Source organism: Podarcis gaigeae, assembly GCF_964106915.1.
Source record: "Podarcis gaigeae genome assembly, chromosome: 1".
NCBI lineage: Eukaryota > Metazoa > Chordata > Lepidosauria > Squamata > Lacertidae > Podarcis > Podarcis gaigeae.
In genome coordinates, this window is record NC_139678.1 from 21,809,361 (window position 1) to 21,825,135 (window position 15,775).

At 46.3% G+C, this 15,775-nt stretch overlaps 1 protein-coding gene and 1 long non-coding RNA gene across 4 annotated transcripts in view; both read left to right on the forward strand.

Annotated features, from left to right (window-relative positions):
* The window catches only part of LOC310845116, a 579,409-nt gene that overhangs the window by 351,351 nt on the left and 212,283 nt on the right, over nucleotides 1-15,775 (forward strand). The window lies entirely within an intron of this gene.
* The window catches only part of PRIMA1 (proline rich membrane anchor 1), a 70,910-nt gene that overhangs the window by 4,785 nt on the left and 50,350 nt on the right, over nucleotides 1-15,775 (forward strand). Inside the window, exons 2-3 of one of the 3 annotated variants that reach the window (XM_083738598.1) lie at nucleotides 6,988-8,980; nucleotides 9,867-10,010. In XM_083738598.1, coding sequence (XP_083594724.1) covers nucleotides 9,918-10,010 — 93 coding nt within the window. In that variant the 5' untranslated portion in view covers nucleotides 6,988-8,980; nucleotides 9,867-9,917. Of the gene's footprint in view, nucleotides 1-6,987; nucleotides 8,981-9,403; nucleotides 9,468-9,558; nucleotides 9,648-9,866; nucleotides 10,011-15,775 lie in introns of those variants that run through there. The other 2 variants (XR_014564161.1, XR_014564162.1) reach the window with 2 other exon arrangements.

The window sequence follows — 15,775 nt, forward strand, 5'->3', positions numbered from 1 at the left end:
TAAATCTACTGAAACAGTTTGTAGGAACACTGACTTAACTGATACCAATGTCTTGGCAATTGTAAAGCAGGTCATGTTTGTCCGAACTCATTCACCTGTGTACCTTAAGCCAGCATCCCTGGCTGCTGTGTTGCCTCTTGTATGAATGTGAGAAGAACGATGACCCTTTCAGTTCCCTGCTGTTGCTTCTTTTGAGTCATAGAAATAGAACAGAGAGCCCCGAAGAAGACTTGGACAATTGCTAGCGGCAAGAAGATCCACAGCCCTTTTGACATTAAGTCACTGTAAACGTTGAAAGAAAAAAATCAGTCCTGTAGTCTTTGACTTAACAGCGCCTAAAGCTTTATTTCTCATTCTGTCAGGAACTAAGAAGAATGTACACAGAGAGCACAATTTACTATTTCTGTGCCGCAACCAAGTGCAAAAATACCTTCAGGAAATCTAAGCTTCTCTTGCATCTCTGGCTCAGTGTGACTATAAGTGAATCAACCACAATCTATTAAGTGCTACATGTTGTGGGGCAAACTTGGGGGGACGGAGAGGGGTGGGCTGAAAGAGGCCCCCCTGCCTGTCACAACATCATTATGTATTGCAATCAATAATTCTAACCAGGGTCATCGTGTCTGCGGCTCTTTGTTCAAAACTCAGGCTGACCATTTGCTTGCTCAAAGTCCATTTCTATATTTTGGCTGCACAGCCTCCTTCTGTACCTCCACGACGTAACGTGGTGCTGTGAAAATACTTGTGTTCTCTTATTTCTTTATATTATTTAATTTATCTTTAATGGTTTTGTACCCCGCCTTTCACCACAATGCCACCAAGCAGCTTATATCAAACAAACAAACAAACAAACAATAAAATTCAAGTGTGATAAAAACAAACCCACAACTCCAACACACAGAAGAAAAAAAGGCATTTTATTCCATACAAGATTTATATATCTAACTCTTTCCATGTGTTTTTACTAATTTGCTATATATAACATACAGTAAAAATACAAAACATCAACAATAATAATGTTGAGAAAATGAGTGATAAGGGTCATGGATTCAAATAGCAAGAAAGGAGATTCTGGCTGAACATTTGGAATAAGAATAATAATTTATTATTTATACCCCGCCCATCTGGCTGGGTTTCCCCAGCCACTCTGGGTGGCTTTCAACGGAATATTAAAATACAATAGTCTATTAAACATTAAACGCTTCCATAAACAGGGCTGCCTTCAGATGTCTTCTAAAACTCAGATAGTTGTTTTTCTCTTTGACATCTGATGTGAGGGCGTTCCACAGGGCAGGCGCCACTACCGAGAAGGCCCTCTGCCTGGTTCCCTATAACCTCACTTCTCGCAATGAGGGAACTGCCAGAAGGCCCTCGGCACAACGATGGGGGTGGAGACGCTCCTTCGGGTATACTGTTTAGCAGTGCAACAGACTCCCTCGGAAGGTGGTGGACTCTCCTTCATTGGAGGCACTTAAAGAGAGGTTGGGCGGGCATCTGTCAAGCATTTTTTAGCTGTGACTCCTGCACTTCAGGGGGCTGGACTAGATGACCCTCAGAGTCCCTTCCAACTCTGGAGTTCTATGATCCCACGAAAACAACACATCCTATTACAGTGAGCATGGCCATTCCATCATTATTCAACATTTCTGTGCATCCCAAGACAGTTGTCCACAATATCCCATGAGTTAATGGAAGGCTGTACAATTTACCGTATTTTTTGCTCTATAAGACTCACTTTTTCCCTCCTAAAAAGTAAGGGGAAATGTGTGTGCGTCTTATGGAGCGAATGCAGGCTGCGCAGCTATCCCAGAAGCCAGAACAGCAAGAGGGATTGCTGCTTTCGCTGCACAGCGATCCCTCTTGTTGTTCTGGCTTCTGAGATTCAGAATTTTTTTTTCTTGTTTTCCTCCTCCAAAAACTAGGTGCGTCTTATAGTCTGGTGTGTCTTATAGAGCGAAAAATACGGTATTTATTTATTACTGGGACACATATTCAGTAGCTTTATCCAACACAATATGGAATTCATTTCCTTCTGGGCCTTCTCTTTGTGCTTTAATCTCATAAGAGAGATTTTCCACGAGTGCAATCTGTCAGATTTATTGGAACCAAAACCCAAACAAATTAGAACGAGAGGTCTTCCAGCAATTTGCCATTACCATCCTAGCTGCTGTTAACATAAGAAGATATTTGAAAAAGCTATATTTCGTATTGCGTTATCAAATATCACCAATAAAGCCTTTTGTGGGCGGATTTATATATCTTAAAAGTCTACAGTTTCAGCCAAAGGCTGCACCAGCAGAAGGCTGCTCACTATCATTTTTATGACACTTCACACATCCAGATGGCTTTATAGTTTTTGCATTTCTACAAACAGGTCTGCGCTAAAGATTGCAGCACACTGTGCTGGAGGAGGCCGACTGAGCCAGGAGAGCTGAGCCAAAAGGGCACCTCCACTCATTCCAATCCTTCCCTTTCCAGCCCAGTGTAAGGGGGAGTTGCATACCCTCCAACATTTCTCTGATGGAAATAGGGGCATCCTATTCAACAACAACTTTATTATTTATACCTATCCAGCCACTCTGGGCAACTTCCAACATATATAGAAACAGAACAAAACATTTAAAACTTCCCTATACAGGGCTCCCTTCAGATGTCTGCTAAAGGTTACTTATCTCCTTGGCTCAGGGGTTGCGTAACCCTATATTCCCTAACATTTCTTCAATGAAAATAGGGACGTCCTACCATACCCTCCGACATTTCTCTGATATAAATAGGGACGTCCTAAGGGAAAGCAGGACATTCTGGGATCAGATCAGAAACCAAGACGGCTTCTGTAAATCCAGGACTGTCCCTGGAAAATAGGGACACTTGTCAGGTCTGGAGTTGGATTGCTGTGCAATCATTTTGGCTGCAATCTTATACACTAAGCCCACAATTTATGTGGGGGGTTACATTCCAGGGATTGCGCCTCAAGCTAAAATCGGGTATAGTCAAAACACATTGGGTTCAATTGTGGGTGGGATTGCAAAAATAAAAATAAAAATCATGGACCTGCTTTACAAATCAAGCATGATTGATTGACTGATTGCCAAGCTGAATGCACACAAGTTAAATGTGCGTAAATTGCAGGCTTACCATACTCGCTTACACTGGAGTAAGTACTATTAAATCCGAGGCTCTCAAGACATCTCCCAGTATTTAGCTTCAACTATGCAACAGCATCAGGGTGTCCTTGGATGATTCATTGGCTCAGATAGATAGGCAGATGTTAGCCAACTGAAAGGAATTATTCTTTACATCTTCTCTGTTTTGTGTCCGTGAAACCAGGATGAAATGGAAAGCCAAGTCCATTTTTCAAAGCCTTTACCTGTCATACTGTATTTCTCTGGCATTGGATTTATGAAGCAGTTGGTTCCCTAACTCAGCAGCGTCTGTGCCAGACAAATTAAATTTGATAATCCCAAATTCCACTTTCAATATGGTGCATTAGGCCCCAAGTCTTTGATCTCATTCCTAAACACCTTAAGCTCCTGGGTTATTTACACTTTTATAGCAACAGTAACCCCAACCATATATATATATATATATATATATATGCAGGTTTTGGTGTCCTCGGGTGTCTTCCCGTGTAAAAGTTGGGGTGTCTAGGCGACGTTTCGACAAGGTCTCACTCGTCATCTTCAGGCTGGTGCTTTCGGCTTCTTGTTACTGGAACAGAGCGGGATCTCAATGTTTGAGTTCCTATAAATACTGTAGAGGGGGTGTGGTGTCTAGCCTCCAATGTTCTGGGCAGAGAGGAAGTTCCCAGGCTAGTGTGCCTTTTCTTCTTTTGTTCCTTAATTACTTGAGAGATACCTTGAGTGATTTCTTGAGTGATATCCTGAGTACCACTTAGGTGGGTCATTAGGTGTGGATTAGTTGCTAAAGTCTTTGTGTCTTGACCTCTTGAACTTTGTGAAGAGTTTTCCTGAGAAGATGGCTGTATTGCACTTAGTTGTGCTTTGGCTTGGCTTCGTGTATAAGATTGCAGACCCAAACCCAGACCCTCTCCACAGATGAATTACTGACACCATCCAGTAGCCAATCCATGGTGGCACCTCCGGATGCTGCACCCCCCTGCAATCCCTACACAGATCTGGCTGACACAAGCCACAAAACCACAGCTCGCCCCTATACACGAAGCCAAGCCAAAGCACAACTAAGTGCAATACAGCCATCTTCTCAGGAAAACTCTTCACAAAGTTCAAGAGGTCAAGACACAAAGACTTTAGCAACTAATCCACACCTAATGACCCACCTAAGTGGTACTCAGGATATCACTCAAGAAATCACTCAAGGTATCTCTCAAGTAATTAAGGAACAAAAGAAGAAAAGGCACACTAGCCTGGGAACTTCCTCTCTGCCCAGAACATTGGAGGCTAGACACCACACCCCCTCTACAGTATTTATAGGAACTCAAACATTGAGATCCCGCTCTGTTCCAGTAACAAGAAGCCGAAAGCACCAGCCTGAAGATGACGAGTGAGACCTTGTCGAAACGTCGCCTAGACACCCCAACTTTTACACGGGAAGACACCCGAGGACACCAAAACCTGCATTCCTGTACCCGTGAAAATCTACGAAAACATATATATATATATATATATATATATATATATATATACTCAATCAAAAACTGGATCTGATTGAGACTATATGGCTGAAGTTTGAATCCTATGCCCATCAGGTGGAACAAGTCCCACTGAACTCATTTGGACTTATTTTCGAGGAGGCATAAACAGGATCTGCCAAAACATGACATGTTTAATGTGAGCAGAGAGAGTGACATGAAAACTGCAACTGCAAGCTGTTTGCTAGCAATCTGTAACGTGAGATAAATTTAACTTGCAGCCACAGCCTCTATTCACACAAGGAAGGCTTCCCTGCAATTTGCTCATTAACAGGCCAGCTAAAAACTCAGCTTGTTTTCCTTTTTCTACATTTGCTCGGCTTCTGTGTTCATAATGAGGCAAGGCTGTGGCAGCACTTTAGTAACAAAAGGCTGCGATTCGCTTCCCTGCAAAGATCAGTTAAATGCTCCCAGTGTTTTCATGATTAAACAAATGAATGTCACAAAGTGTCTTTTTCAGAACTCAAATAAAGGGGTATTGGGAGGCAGGAAGGAGGGTGGGGAAAGAAGGCTGAAGGAAGGGTGAACACCAAGAAACGCCATCTTCTTTGGCAAGTATCAGATAGCACCAATCTAGTGCTCATGCTACACCAGTGTGGAGTAGTGGTTAGAGTGTTGGACTAGGACCTGGGAGACCAGGGTTCAAATCCCCACTCGGAGCTCACTGCCTCTCAGCCTAACCAACCACACAGGGTTGTTGTGGAGATTAAATGAGGACGGAGAAAACCATGTATGCCACATTTAGCTCCTTGGAAGAAAAAGATGGGCTATAAATGCAATGAATATATAAGCATAATGTAACGCATATGGGGCTCTTATTTTTATATTGGGTTTAAGTACGTCAAACGTGGGTCCCATTGAAATCAATGGGGCATGTTGCTCATGTCTTGTTTTAGTTCCCATTGGAATCAGTGGAACGCCAAGCTCCGCTAACATAGGCCCCATCTGCACTAAACATTTAAAGCAGTGTTATATCACTTTAAAGAGACATGGCCTCCCCCAATGAATCCTGGAAGCTGTGGTTTGTTAAGGAGGCTATGGTGACCCCATTCCCCTCACATAGCTACAATTCCCACAGATTCCTGGTGAGAGAGATTGACTGTTAAACCACTCTGAGAATCGTTGTCCTGTCCTGTCCTACCAAAACCTTTCTCTGGCCCTGCACACACACACACACACCTGAACCCCCCCCCAAAGTCTTTTAACATGTGGATGAAGAGACATCAGGCTTGAGGGATCTACCTTTTTTTGTTTACTAGTACCCTGAGAACCACAAACTAGAGCCTAGTGCCAAAGGCACGAGGAGGCAGTTCCATTAGCACAAAGACTTTTGGGTCACACAACAGAATTGCCCCTCTGTATCCCCTCCCTGAGTGCTTCCCGCCATTTTTGTCCTGGGTTTACCCCCTCCCAACCCTCTGGGGCAGATCTGGGGAGGGCACAGGGGTGTGTGGAGAGGGAAGAGGCACACATGGAGAACCTTGAGACAACGGAACTACTTTTTTGGATACCCCCAACAGACTAAGAATTAAAGATTTCTGAGATCTGGGGGTTATTTGGAACAACACAGTTCACAGCCCTTCCACCCAAAAAGCTACTCCTAGTAACCGTAAGCTTTCTTCACTCCAGTAAAGTAATTTAAGGTGCTGTTGGGGCATTTTGTTGTTGCTCTTGTTAAGTGAAGCGAGAAATCCTTGCCAGGAAGTCACTCAGAGACCTATCAGTAGATCAAGATCATCCCATCACTTTTTTAAACACATACACACACACTGTCCTCAAAGTCATGCCAATCATAGCAGGTGGAGTGGAAATGGATTTGACAATTCCACGGAGGATAAATCTTACAACTATAATAGTTAAATGGAACTTCCATGGACAAGGACAGTATACCTCTGTGTATTAGAAGCTCATGAGTACCCATAGGTTACTGGCTAGTCACTGTTGGAAACAGAATTCTGGATTGGATGGATTTTGGACTAGTGACAGATAAAATGATGAATGGGAATAAGAGCTGGCTTATTCTTACTCCCCATCCTTCATTTTAACCTGGGTAAGGCCTGTAGCAAAGTGGTAGAACACTTGTTTGGGGAACAGAACATCCCAGGTTTGATTCCCTGACATATATGTACAGTGGTACCTTGGGCGCTTCAGGTTACAGACTCCACTAGCCCAGAAATAGTACCTTGGGTTAAGAACTTTGCTTCAGGATAAGAACAGAAATCATGCGGCAGACCTCATCAGCTAAAGTGGTACCTCAAGTTAAGAACAGTTTCAGGTTAAGAACGGACCTCTGGAATGAATTAAATTCTTAACCTGAGGTACCACTGATGTAAAAGCATCCTCTGAAGAGCTCTTCTGGATCCCCTCAGAGGTCTACCTATTGCTGCATCCTCCCCACAATGGCCAACCAGATTCCACAGTCAACTGAACAGCCAAAGATGTGGTCTCGGGTGCAATCCTTGGCACCATCACCAGGTGGCGCTGAAAAAGACCTCTGTGTACAATCCCGGAGAAGAGCTACCAGGCATCCTCTACAACACGGAGCTATTTAGATCAATGGTCTGACTCCATATAAGGCAGCTTCCCTTGTTCCCATGCCCATGGGAAACCCCAAACAGGACAGGAGCACCACAGGAACCCACTCCCACATTCAGTCAGGCCATCAATCCATCTAGCTCAATATTGCCTTCACGGACTGGCAGCACCTCTCCCAGATTTCAGACAGTGACCTCTTGCCAGACCTACCTGGAGATGCCAGGGGAATGAACTTGGGCCCCCTGGCACGCAAAGCAGATGAGCGAGCCACAGCCCTGGCCCCTCCATCTGGTTAGAAAGAGCCCGGATTGATTGCTGCTGCCGGTCAGAACCAACAACACTAGGCTCGCCCAATCGATGGCGTGTCCGGCGTTGGTGGTACAAAGGCAGCTGTGCTGCTTGCGAAGCGCAGCTAGCTGGCCGCTTGCAGAGCGCGGTCCCGAGCAGCCCCTTAGGCCCCGCCACTCCAGCCAGCGCGAACTGGCAGCGTCGGACCCGGACTGGGAAAAGGCTTTCGCTTCCCATCCGAGCTGCTTCGCGGGGCAGGGGGAGGCGAAGAGAGGAGGAGGAGAAAAAGAAAAAGAGCCGGGGGGAAACAACAACAACAACAACAACACACCTAACCACAACCTCGAGGCAAGTGCCAAGAACCCTCGCTAGGTGGGCATGAAAAATCACTGCAGAAGCGGCGGCAGCAGGCAGGATTCAATTCGAAGGCGAGCCGGGGAGCCTCTAGCCGGCTTCGCTGCGCCCAGGCTCTTCCCACACTCCGGCGCCCCCTCCCTCCTTTCGCATGCCGCCGCCGCCGCCGCTGCTGCTATCCCGCCGTGCCCTCCCCTCCCCTCCCCATCCCGGGAGTCCTTATCCCCCCCCCTCCCCGTTCATTCTCCTCCCCTCCTCCCTCCTCCCGCCGCTTCCAGGCTCTGCAGGGTTGATGGACAGCTGAGGATCCGCTACTCCGGCGGCGCGCTGGGCAAAAAAACAAACCAACCCCGAGAGACAGAGAGCCAAAGAATCTGGACTACTTGCAGCGGCAAAGGAGGGAAGCTTCGCGCGCGTCGGGAGCACTTCGACCCGCTTTTGGGGCGGCGAGGGGGAGAAATTCGCAGCTTCAAGCGGGAGGGGCGGGAGAAGGAAGGAGTTGACTCCCCCGCCCTCAATTAGCAACCCTCCCTGGGACTTTTTTTTTTTTTTGCGTGGTGCTCCTTCTGGTCCTCTTTGAGGAAAGAGGAGCCGGGACTTGGAAGGCAACGACCACCCCCCCACCCCCAATTTGGGAGCAAAGGGCCCGCTCTGCAGAAGGAAGCAGCCGATCCGTTTTGTGCTCCTTTACCACAACAAGCCTCGCTCCGCTTCTCTCCTCCTTGTGATCCTGCTTCGATCGTCCCCTCCTTCCCCGATCACCCCCCTCTCCGCCCCGCCCCGCCCTCCGTGCCTCTGCCCCCCCCCCCACGCGCCGCTGCTGCTCTTTGGATCCCGGGATACATGGGAGGCTCCGCTTCGCGCTGCCACACGTTGGGTCGCAGGGGATCCCTCATCCCTCCTCCGGAAAGGAGTTTCCCCGCACCGGTTCCTCCGGCGAGCGGGCTCCCTGGGCGCTAGGAGGGAACTTCAGGCGCCTCGGCCGCCTTGGAGCAAGCCGCTTTCCTCGCAAACTTTTTTTTCCTGGGCAAAAGCACCCCGAGCCCTGCCCGCGTCAGCGCAACTCCAGCATGTAAAAGGGAGCGCCAGCGACGGCCTCTTTCTCTGCAGACGTGGCCCCTGCCGTCCCCAAGGGTAAGAGAAAGGCGAGATCCTTGTTGTTTCTGGGTCTTTGGTGAAAGCGACCCAAATTGGAGCGGGCGCTGCTTGCTGCAGCGGCGGCAGTAAACTGGGTTCCGTCTGCTCCGAATAGCGCGCGGCCGCCGTCGCGCAGAGGCTGCAGCATCAGCTGCCTCGCACTCCCCTGCTTTCAGGCAGGAGGGGGGGGTCCCTCGCCCCCTATACCGGGGTGGGGAAACTCTGGGATCCTATTAGTGTTTGGTGGGTGTGCTTGAATCATGGCGGTGGGGGATTGCTCACGGCTAATAGGAAGTTTCGTTTTGCAGCAAGGCTGCTGGTGGTGTTAGACTTCCCCACAGAAATAAGAGCCCACTCCCAACTGTTTTAGGTTTAGCCCACATCCCAGCTCAGAAGCTGCGTGCAAAAGCTGCCTCTCTCCCGGCTTTCTCATCACAACCATCCTGTGAAGTGGAATAAGGGGTGCTCTGACTGATTTCTGCTTGTGGGTGCTCTTCCTGTCCTCCTTTTTTATTTCTCTCCGGGGCTTTTCTGGGGGGAGAGAGAGAGATAGCTGTCAACCTTCCCTTTTTTGTGGGAAATTCCCTTATTCCAGCACCGTTTCCCGCTGCTTCCCGCTGCTATCCCGGATTGTTAGATATCCCGTAGACTGTCCCTGGGACAGGTGAGGCTGCTGATCCTGTATTTTTGAGGCTGCTGATCCCTTATTTTCAAATCTGAAAGTTGACAGCTATGGAGAGAGAGGCTCTCCTAACCAAATCCAATCTGAGTTTTGCCATTGCTGGGGAGAGAACAGGAGTCAGCTGTTTGCGCTGGGAATGGGATGTAATGAGGCACCACAGCTGCTCAAACTCTCTCTTCTCTTCTTCTTCTTCTCTGCAAGGTAACACAGGTTGCTGCGAGGAGGAGACATCCCCGCTTCCCCACAGGAGTGATGCTCATCAGAGAAGTTTTGCTGCTCCTTCAGTGCTGCTGGACTTCCCTGCTACTGCACTGGACCCTCCATCCCATCTGGGGCTTCATTCAGGTAATGTCAGGAACTCCCTCCTTTCTTGCCCAGGTAGCCCACACCTGTGCTCTTCAAAGAGAACAAACTTCTGCAGCAAAGTACTTCTGTCCTTATTGCACTTGACGTTTGTGGGCGGCGGAGGGGTGAAGTACAAAAAGGAAGTGCTTTATTGCTAGGGTTACTGATGTAGCAAAGTACTGTGCTTCTCTTTGAGATGTGAATACCTGGCCCAGGTGTCCCAAAGTAAAGCTGGTACGATTGCAGTTAGATTTGAGCTGTTTGCCATACACAGGACTAAGGCAGGGAGGCAGCAGCAGCAAAGAGCTGTCGTGTGTCAGAAGCAGCTACTGATTTTAGCAATATCAGAAGGATTTGTGTTGTGAACACACCCTGAGCAATTCTTAAGCTTTGCAAAGAATTGATATAGGATATACTTTTTTGCATTTCATTGACCCTTGAACCTGCTGTTCACTCCTCTCTGTACCCACGTACAGGATACAAACATGCAGACATATGTGCAGGATTCTGTACTTGTTCAGGATAGCAAGTCATACATTTGATGAAGTGGTCTACTTCCATGAAAGCTTATCCCATAATAAACCCATTAGATTTTTAAGGTGCCGTAAGATTTGTTGCTGGTTTTTTTTTTTTTGTTTTTTTTTTGCTGCTACAGGCTGATATAGCTACCTCTTTGGAAGTCCTATGTGTGACAGTGGTGAAAAAGAGAGGGAGAGTGCATTTCTCTGTATGTTCAATGCTCCTGTTCAGGGTGTTTGGTGTTTCTCTGCGCACAGGAAATAAAGGACCCCAGGTGCTTGTTGATTAGTGGATGTGGTTCGAGGTTATGAATGACCACAATCTTTGGTTCCCGGTTTTCATGCATGCTAGTTCTGATGTACGGGAAGTGAGCACTGCTCCTCGGGTAACCAAATGGCACCACTCATGCGCCACCTGTTATCAGCTGGCTTGAGAGAAGGTCAACATTTGCAGCAGTTAAAAAAAAATAAAGAAAAACTTCAGGAAAAGAACTAAGGGAGGTACCCTGCCCCCCACCCTACCCAAATCCCAGTGAAGACATGAAATCCCAACTGACTGTTGGGTAAAGGGGAAAGGAATAGAAAACTGAGGGGAAGCATGGCATGGATGGGAGGGGCTGGAATTTGGACTAGGGGAGGATTCCATACTGCAGCATTTTGTTGCTGGCTCCTCTTGTTCATTCTATTTATTTTCCAATGTGTCTTAAATCTATATGTAGAAGTATCTCTCTCTGGTTGCTGTGTACCTCATTTGTCCAGTAAAGTAGATGGTTGGGTCCCAATTTCTACGGTGTAAATAAGCAAGCCAGCCTCTGAGGCTCAAGCAGCAGACCCGTTCTTTCCTTGCAGGTCTGCTCCATTCACTTGCAAAATGGAATAGGGGGAGAGAGATCGATGGTCAGTCTGAAAGGGCCAAAGGGATTATCTGGAGGGTAGGGTGCTGAATCTTCTCCTGCCCACCCCTAATTTCCCCCTGGCTTGGTCCCACAATCTTACTAAGATTATTAGGCTCTGATGTTGGAAGTGAAACTGCCCAGAGGATGGGATTGGGGAATAGTCTGCAAGAGGAGACATAGGCTGGAGGACGGTTCTGGTCTCTTACCCCTTCCTCCTTTAAATTGCAATCTCACCTGCCACTTTACACTTGGGTTGAAAAGACCTGAGTTTCAATATACCTGCCTGCTGTGGTCACAGACAATTTGGGCCTGAGATTCTACGTGTTTTCATTTTGCTTTTTCTACTGCAGTCCAGCATAGCAACTCTTCAGGCTCCTAAACTTAACGCGATTTTAAATATATCTTCAGTAGGGTTACAACTGCCTCATAAAACACTTCTTTAAACAGCTGGAAGATGTAAAAAGTGTTTTGGAAATATCGTTTAGGCTGAGGGCGCTGGATGCTTTCAATTTAGGGAAGAAAGGATTGGCATCTGGGGCACGTTTACTTCTGAGTAAGTGCCATGAATTTCAGTGATACTTTCAACTAAGTATGCTTAGACTTGCTGGGAGAGGGAATTTCCTTGTACCTTCAAATTTTTGTTACACTGCAGCCCTGTGCACACCTGCCTGGCCCAGCTGAATTGAATGGGACTTCATTTGAAGTAAACATTCATAGGATCACACAATACGAGGCTGTTGTTAGACTTCAGCTATTTGCAGAGCAGTGCAATGTTACTTTCAAACAAGGTAACACAAATCAGATCTTGGGTGCCTGTCCAGAAATGTTTCCTAATACTTGTGTTGTGAAGAAAGACTGCCAGGAAAGTGATGGAGTTGCAGTGGCAATGTTTTCTTGAGAGTGGTTTAAATCTGGAAAATCTTAAGTGTTACGAACTATCAGATTAGGTGATCCATGAACTGCTTTGTGCAGTTCAGATGGGTCTAAGAAGATTATTTTGATCAAACAGAGGGTGCAGTTTAGAGATTCAAACCACTGCATCAAAAGTCAGAATCTGACTCTGTGCTCACTGCTCACTGCGCTTCACTGAAAATGAATTTGGTGTTTAACTTGGATAAAGGAGCTTGTGTGATTTAGGGGTGGGGTGTCAGCTGAAGGCTGTCTGCGCCTTGTAAAAGTTTTTGTCCTTCCAATACTTTGGATGTGGTGAAGGGAGAAGAGCCATAGCTCAGACGTGGAGCTTTGCTTGCAGAATGCACAATTTCTGGCCCGAATGCACAATTTCTGTTCTCATCCTGAAGCAAGGTTCTTAACCTGAGGTACTATTTCTGGGTTAGCGGAGTCTGTAACCTGAAGCACCTGTAACCTGAAGCGTATGTAACCCGAGGTACCTCTGTAGAAGGCAGCTTGTTATGAGAGTCTCATATCTGCAACCAAAACAACAGCAACAAATAGTTGAATTGCACACTTTTGGTGAATGCTGAAGATGCACATCTCTATCATGGCCTGTACGCTTGAGATGTATATTTAAGGATCCTCCTTATCTGTGTATTTTTAAGTTGTTTAAAACTGTTTTCAAGATTGTGTTTCAACTGAAACCTTGAGGTGAAGGATGGGTAATTATTAGTAATAGTAATGGTGCTCTTCCCAAACATTGTATTTATTTTTTTACTCAAGTATACATCTGTTCCTAGCACAGTGCCAACATTTTAGGCCTCAGAGACAAAAAAAAAAAAAAAAAGCAGGTCTGCCATGTTTGGGAAAAAGCATAATTGGAGACATGAATTCCTACATCAACAGTGGTATAGGATGTGTGTTTATGAGTGTTTTGTGTTTATGAGCATTTGGTGCCTGGGTGTGTGTTTTTCATAATCCCTTCATGCACTTCACATTTCCACATAGAAAAGTATTTATTATTCACCTCCCCTGCCCCGCTCCCCCAAAATTTACAACCTTTGCTGTTGTCTTCCATGTCGGGTCTCCTAAATAGAATTTGAACTAAAGCAACCATAGCTGCCCTACTGAGAATAGTCCATTTTTGTTTGTGTGCTAAAGGGCTTCATCCTTCCCCAGTGCTTTTAAGCGATCGACGCCATTGAATTTGGTGCCTGTAGAATTCAGCTTGCTAATTCGGAGCAGGATCTGAGTCTTCCTGAATGTGCTGACAGGGAAGAGGGTTTTCAAAGTCTAATGACTGTAGGTGGCAATGTGTGCAAAACTAGGCCTCTCCAAATAGCCTAATTTCATTAGCAGTTTGGCAAGGCGTCTGTGATGTGGCTATGAACTCGGAATCCACTGAGTGCAGGCTGAATCAGCTTTCCTGGTTCTCTGGTCCTCTGGTTTGCCATGTAGATTGACCTTGGTGGATATGTGTGGTGACCAGCGATCAAGATGCATAGACCCAGAGGCGATAGGACAGGGTGCAATTTATACAGATGCGTTCTTTCAGCCTTGCAGACTCCACTGTGATATATGCAACCTAAGTAAGCAGGATTGTAAGCATTGAAGCCAAGGGACATAGGAAACTGTCTTATACTGAGCTGGGTGATTGGTGCACCTAGCTAGTATTGTCTACACTGGCTGGCAGAGGCTGCAAGGTTTGGGGAGGCTTTCCCAGCCCTGGAGATGTCGGGCATTGAATCTGAGACTTTCTACATGCACAGCAGATTCTCTAGCACCAAATTGTGTGAGCACCTCTCCCTTTGACATGCTACCTTTTATGAGTTAACGCCTTGCTTGTAACTTAGATCTTGAGGGAGTAGCTGATAACCTCAGTACTGTAAGTACAAAGAAAATGCTGTCCTTTCCCTCTGTTCTAAACTTGGCAGATTCCGCATTTTGCTGTGGATGTTGCTTGACTTAACTTTTTGCCCCTCGTCTTAAGATCTGTCAGCCGTCCAATTGCAAAACAAGGATCTTGTGCTGCCGCCGCTGCCGCCTGCCACGCTCTGAAATCCGGGTGGCTAAACAAGCTTGTGTAATTGAAACTGTGCATGCTTTGAAGGCAAATGTAATTATGTGAAAGGATCTGCTTTTTTTTTTTTTTGAAACCGACACCCTCCAATCAGTCAGTCGCCATGACTTACAAAAGCACCCCTTATGCAAGCTTCATAGGTGATGTATATACAAATCACTAACACATTAAATTAGGTTTGTAAGTATACAAGGGTCATGCTGCAGAGAGTCCTTATTAAGCCTGGGCTTCCCTTTCTAGTTTTACCAGGGGGAAATGATTTTGCCTTATCCATAGGTTATGCTAGAATTTTTATCATCATGAATCTGTTTCATTCCACATTAGACACATACGCGGGGGGGGGGGGGGGGGAACCAAACCAGAAGCAATTTGGTTAAATGTAGCAACTTTCTTTAGAATTTCAGCAATAGTACCGTTTCCGTGGGGTGATAAGAACATGAGAAGAGCCTGCAGGATCAGGCCGGTAGCTCATCTACTCCAGCATCCTGTTCTTACAGTGGCCAATCAGATGCCTGTGGGAAACCCTCAAGCAGGATTCGAACGCAAGACCCATCTCCCCTCCTGCAGTTTCCAGCAATTGCTTTTCAGAAGCATTTAGGCCTCCATCTGTGGAGACAGAGCAGAGCCATTACGGCTAGTGGCCTTAGCCCTCTCCTCCATGAATTTGTCTCATCTTCCTTGCAAGCCATCCAAATTGGTGACCCTCACTGCCTCTTGTGGGAGTGAGTTCCATAGTTTAACTCTGTGTTTCTTGAAGCAGTGCTTCCTTTTATCTGCCCTGACTCTTCCAACATTCCTGTGGCGAAAGACCCTTAGGTATAATCGGTGCCTCATGAAATTGCCAGGTTCAGCGTGGCACAGTAGAGAGGATGTGGGGTCTTGTGCTTTTAACAGTTTCACAGAAGAAATAGTTTCAGCATGTTCTGCTTCTCCTCTTCCAGCTTTGTAGCAAAACAGAAAGATCAGCTCAAACCTCTCCTTTCTAAGCAGCTATTGGAAACACAGGAACCTTCTTCCAGATCTAGAAACCTCAGACCTGTCTCCCATAGATACAGTCTCCCATGTCATCAGTGTCAACCAAAATAATCAGTTTTGGCAAACAGCAGAGAAAGCCTTAAATTACTATATTTTTCCACATAAGTCACAAATCTGAGAGAGAGAGAGAGAGAGAGAGAGAGAGAGAGAGAGAGAGCGCACCAGCATTCCCAGGGAGGCAATAAGTGACTTTTCAAAATGACATCGTGCTTGCACTGGGATGTAACACCAATGTCATGATGCATACTTCCTATGTAAACATGCTCAATAGGCAGTGAATGCGAAAAAGATGTGTTTACTTGGTCTTTTTGGAACAGGAAGTAAGAAAGCTGAGACTCGTGG